The sequence below is a fragment of the Aplysia californica genome, unplaced genomic scaffold (assembly GCF_000002075.1).
Source record: "Aplysia californica isolate F4 #8 unplaced genomic scaffold, AplCal3.0 scaffold00453, whole genome shotgun sequence".
Classification (NCBI taxonomy): Eukaryota; Metazoa; Mollusca; class Gastropoda; order Aplysiida; family Aplysiidae; genus Aplysia; species Aplysia californica.
Window position 1 is genome coordinate 644,437 of NW_004797723.1, and position 4,490 is coordinate 648,926.

The window sequence follows — 4,490 nt, forward strand, 5'->3', positions numbered from 1 at the left end:
GTGTTAGCTGGGCGGAAGAGAGAGAAAAACGAGAGGCTGAGCTAAGGTTGCTTCATTTGTCCACCGGCTTTTCGCCAGGGGACTTTACAGCTAGTCCGTCCCTCGCGGACTCTGACGAGGCTGGACCGTCGTTCGGAGGGTCTCCGGTAACTCTGAGTCCGTCGGCCATGTCGTCGTGGTGTCCCCCTGCTAGGGTGCGCTCAGCCTCTGTGTCACTGGTGAGTCAAAAGCCCTCCACTCCGCTGTCGCTTCCTCCAAGCTCGACCAGAACGTTATCCGCCCCGGTATCTCCCAACATTCCGTGCGCCACCGTGGAGAACTTTCTAAAAAAGGCAGAGACAAATAACGAAACTTGTGATAGTAGTGCCTCGGATAGTAAGGATTTTTATCTAAAAACTGAGAAAAATGGTGACTCGTCCAAAGAGGCATTAGTCCAGTCTGATGAACCGGTGCTTGAGGCAGAAAATCTCTCTGTTAAAAAAGAGAATTCTGAAGAAAATGCTGAGTCATCTGACATCGCAACAGATAACAAAGTCGGCGTCTGTGAAGTTGGAAAAGCGACAGACTCTCTAAAATCGGGAGGTAGTGTAGGTGGCGACACGCCTCTGACTACAGGAGATGATACCAAAGAGATTGAACACCCAGAGTCGGGCAAGGCCAATACTGGGCTCAACGATTTGGCTAACAGCGATGTCTCTGGTTTGGACAAAACAAGAGAGGATAGGGAAGGATCTTGGAATGTGGATACGACTCCGAAGATCTCAGAGAGTGATGTAGAAGCTGCAGATCGAAAAATTCTGACAGAATCCCAAAGAGACGTTTCGTGTGAAGCGTCTGATAGAGAAGCCAGTAAAAGCAGTTCTGACAGCGAAGTTTTGAATCTCGGTATTAGCCAGTCTAAGGCGAAAAACGACACAAATTTAAAGTCTAGTGAAGTGACAGGTGAAGCTCCAAAAAAGGATCAGCCTGAAAGTTCAAGTCACAGTAACTCGGTGTCCAAACCCGGTGATCCAGATATACCCACCAAAGAACTAGGGAACTCCCCTTCTGCTTCGGCAACCCCTGTAATGTCTTTGAGTGTGTCGACTCCCTCAGATCTTTCATCAAAAGCAAAAGGAGAAATCTCTTCTGTTGCCACCTCGTCCTCTTCCCTTAGCGTCGTTGTGACATCAGGAACATCAGGTGGCCCGGGCTCAGCCACAACGACAACAAGTTTTGTGCCAGTGCCAGGCTCGGCGAAGTCCACAATCGCTACAGCCTCACCCTCGGCCCCGGTTCCCCCTTCTTCTAGTTCCGGTTGTCAAATGGTGAACGAAAGGTCAACTGTCATGCCAGAGGTTCTGCTTGAAGGCAAGGCACCCACAGACATCCACTCTCGCTCCGCATGGGCCGGCGAGGATGAGAACGATGACGTCATTATACTTGACACTCCGTTAGACTTCAGCTCCCCTGTGTCAAAAGGAGCCCAGCCTGCTCCTAATGAGGACCACCCTTTAGACTTTTCTCAACGAGGAACCAATAAAAGCAATGCGCACCACAAAACAGATCTTATCAGAAATTCAGAAGCAGAGCCTGTGGATTTTTCTGCCAAGTTATTACGTGATTTGCTTCGCGAGGGTCCTGCTCCTGTGGGCTTGGCCCCCGATGGGAGTTATAAGGCGGGCGGCCACAAAGCCATAGAGGGAACGTGTCTGCGCGTGCCACGTCCCCAGGCCAAGTACCCGAGCAGCGCCTCCCCCTTTGACCGTGTGGTCAAGTCTCAAGGATGCGGGCCGATATGTCCACCCTTCTCCAAGGCTGACTCTGTCAGTGACAGTGTATACCCCGGTGGTAGCCATGATCAAAGTCATCCGGGTGCTGATGTGTTGGCGGGGGATCCAGTCCTTTACTCCGTGCACCATCGAAGATACTCGCTGCCTCAGCGCCCGACACACACTCACGGGCTGCGCTATGCCCCGTATACCAAACATCCCCAGCGTCAGCAACAACAACAACAGCAACTACAGCACCAACAACAACTACAGCAACAGCAACAATTACAGCACCAACTACAGCGGCATCAGCCGTCCCAACAGCACCGTCTACAACAACAGCCATACAACCAGCAACATCAGCAACAGCAGCAACAGCAGCAACAGCAATATCGTCACAGTAGTCATGCGCTACTGCCGCCACCACCACTGCAACAAAAGCAGGTATCGCCGGCCGCCTCGTCACCCCATCTTACCCACCACCACCCACACCACCCTCGTGCTACTCCTCCCCCTCCTCCTCTTCCCCACTCTCAGCTCAACCATGCTCACATTCACCCTGCCCACCCCGGCGTGGCTCCGTCACATTCCCGCCCCTCCCGGCCGCCCCCACTCCTCGCTGCGGTCCCCAGGCTCGCTGCTCACTTTGAAGACGGTATGGCGTTACAGATGGTCCCCCCTGAGGACCTCGTTCACTCTCAAACCCATGTCTGTCCTCCAAGTCGCGTCCACCCCACAAGCCGTAGTCATCCTTCAAGTCACGCCCCTCCACCGCCACACCCTGCCTTAGTTCAGCATTCCATGAATCACAGACCTGTCGTCTCCTACTCCTCAACCACGCTCGCTCAACAAGACAAGTTTCTCCCACCTCGCAAAGGGTTCGAGGCCGTGTTCATGCAGCCTGAAACGAGTCCCCAATACGCCACACCTCCTCCACCACCTCGTGGTATTCGTGGAGGCGTGTACGTCCCCCGCCATCCTATCTCAGACGCGACGAGCGCCTGTCAACAGAATGAAGGAGCTTCAGACGAGGTGCCGCTAGACATGTCCGCGAAATCTGTCTCTAACTCGCCTGGGGTTACAACATACATCAGCTCCGCACAGTCGTCTGTCGGGCAGTCTACGTCTGGCACATCCGAGGCATCCACAGCAAGATTGTCAAAATTACTCTCACCGTTTACTCCAGCAGCCCGCCACACTCCTGGTACTTCTCATGACACTCGTGCGAGTCAGGTGGGCCAGCGACCTCCCTACCAACCTTATTACTCCTCCCCTTCCCACCCTGCTCACAATTCCACAGCGTTAACCGCCTCTCCAAGCCCCGTCCAGTCCTCCACCAAAACGCCCCGAGGTACGGAGGCCCCTCCCCCTGAAGACTTCAACTCCGCCCACTCTCGTCAGCAGACGTCAATGTTCCCGTCACCCACGCCCCAAGAGTTGGAGCCCGACCCCTTGCTCGGCCGGCCTCGCTCTCATTCCTACTCGTACAACCCACAACAACGCCTCAGCCGCAGCAATATTCAGCGCCTGCTGCAGGCCCAGCCACTGCCCTACCACATCCAGTTCAAGCACCAGCACCAGCAATAGCATCAGCTTGCAGGAGATAACTGTACCAGTAATGACCACACTTCCTGTCCCCTTTCTCCAACCCTGGCCACTTTTCCCCGAGAACCGAACAGTAAAAACACTAGAGACCACAGCGAAACCGAAACCAACAGCAACGATAACAACTACATTGCAATTATCAGTATCGGCTGCCACAGCGACCTCGATGACAGAGGCAGCGCTAGCACTAGACCTCAACAATACGCTAAGTAACAACAAGAACTACAATTTAAGAAGAAGGAAAACAAAAAAGAACCTCTGACATAGAATGAAGTCCCTTAGCATGACAGTGTATGAATGAAATATGACATGACGATGTTCGAGTCAGCTACATCATCTACGTGCCATATTATTATCGTAACATTCTAGGTGCAATTTAGAAGGAAAGAATGTTCAAAATTGCATTTGTTTAATTGAATTAATTTTTCAACTGAAGTAAGTGCTTGAACGTCTTGGTTAGTGTTTTCCCACTTAAATTTTGACTGGATCATTGGAGAGATTTGCATAAGCGAGACAGAGAGAGACAGACAGACAGAGAGAGACAGAGAGAGAGAGAAAGAGAGAGAGAGAGAAAGAGAGAGAGAGAGAGAGAGAGAAAGAGAGAGAGAGACAGGCAGAGACAGAGTAACATGGTATACACGTCTCCTTACTCTCTGATACACTTCTCATCATTCATTCCGATAATTTTGTTGCTGTAGTGGTCACATGGGGCCTAGACGACTGCCGACCCTCAGAAATGATCAGCGCTTTGTGATATTTCTTGAATTGACTTGTACATGTACTAGGAAAAAAATGTGCTACACGCATTGTTGTACTGCTGTATATAATATATCTTTAGTTTCTGATCACATCGTATATTTTGCATTTTATGAAGCGATCATGTTTGACTGCCAATGTGCCATAATAATAATGATATAATGAATGACGTGCCCGTCGCAAACGCCCATTTCCGTGGCGCCTTGACGAAGATGGTTTCAGCCTGGTCTTTCCCGAAACGCTCTTTCGATTGACGTATTGTTTACTAGCCTATGTGTTTTGTGTCACTCATGGTGCTATGCGGATGATTCGAGTCTTAAAAAAATATTTTGAAAGTATTATGATTTTTACGTTAAATTTTTTAAATTTTTATAATTT

The 4,490-nt window shown here is 50.6% G+C and overlaps 1 protein-coding gene across 1 annotated transcript in view; it reads left to right on the forward strand.

The window, feature by feature from the left end:
- Positions 1 to 4,450, forward strand: part of LOC101863045 — a 62,244-nt gene extending 57,794 nt beyond the window's left edge. The window contains exon 11 of the mRNA XM_005105125.3: positions 1 to 4,450. This exon is cut by the window's left edge and continues 528 nt beyond it. Within this exon, the coding sequence (XP_005105182.1) occupies positions 1 to 3,338 (3,338 nt within the window). The 3' untranslated portion in view covers positions 3,339 to 4,450.
- Positions 4,451 to 4,490: the final 40 nt, after the last annotated feature.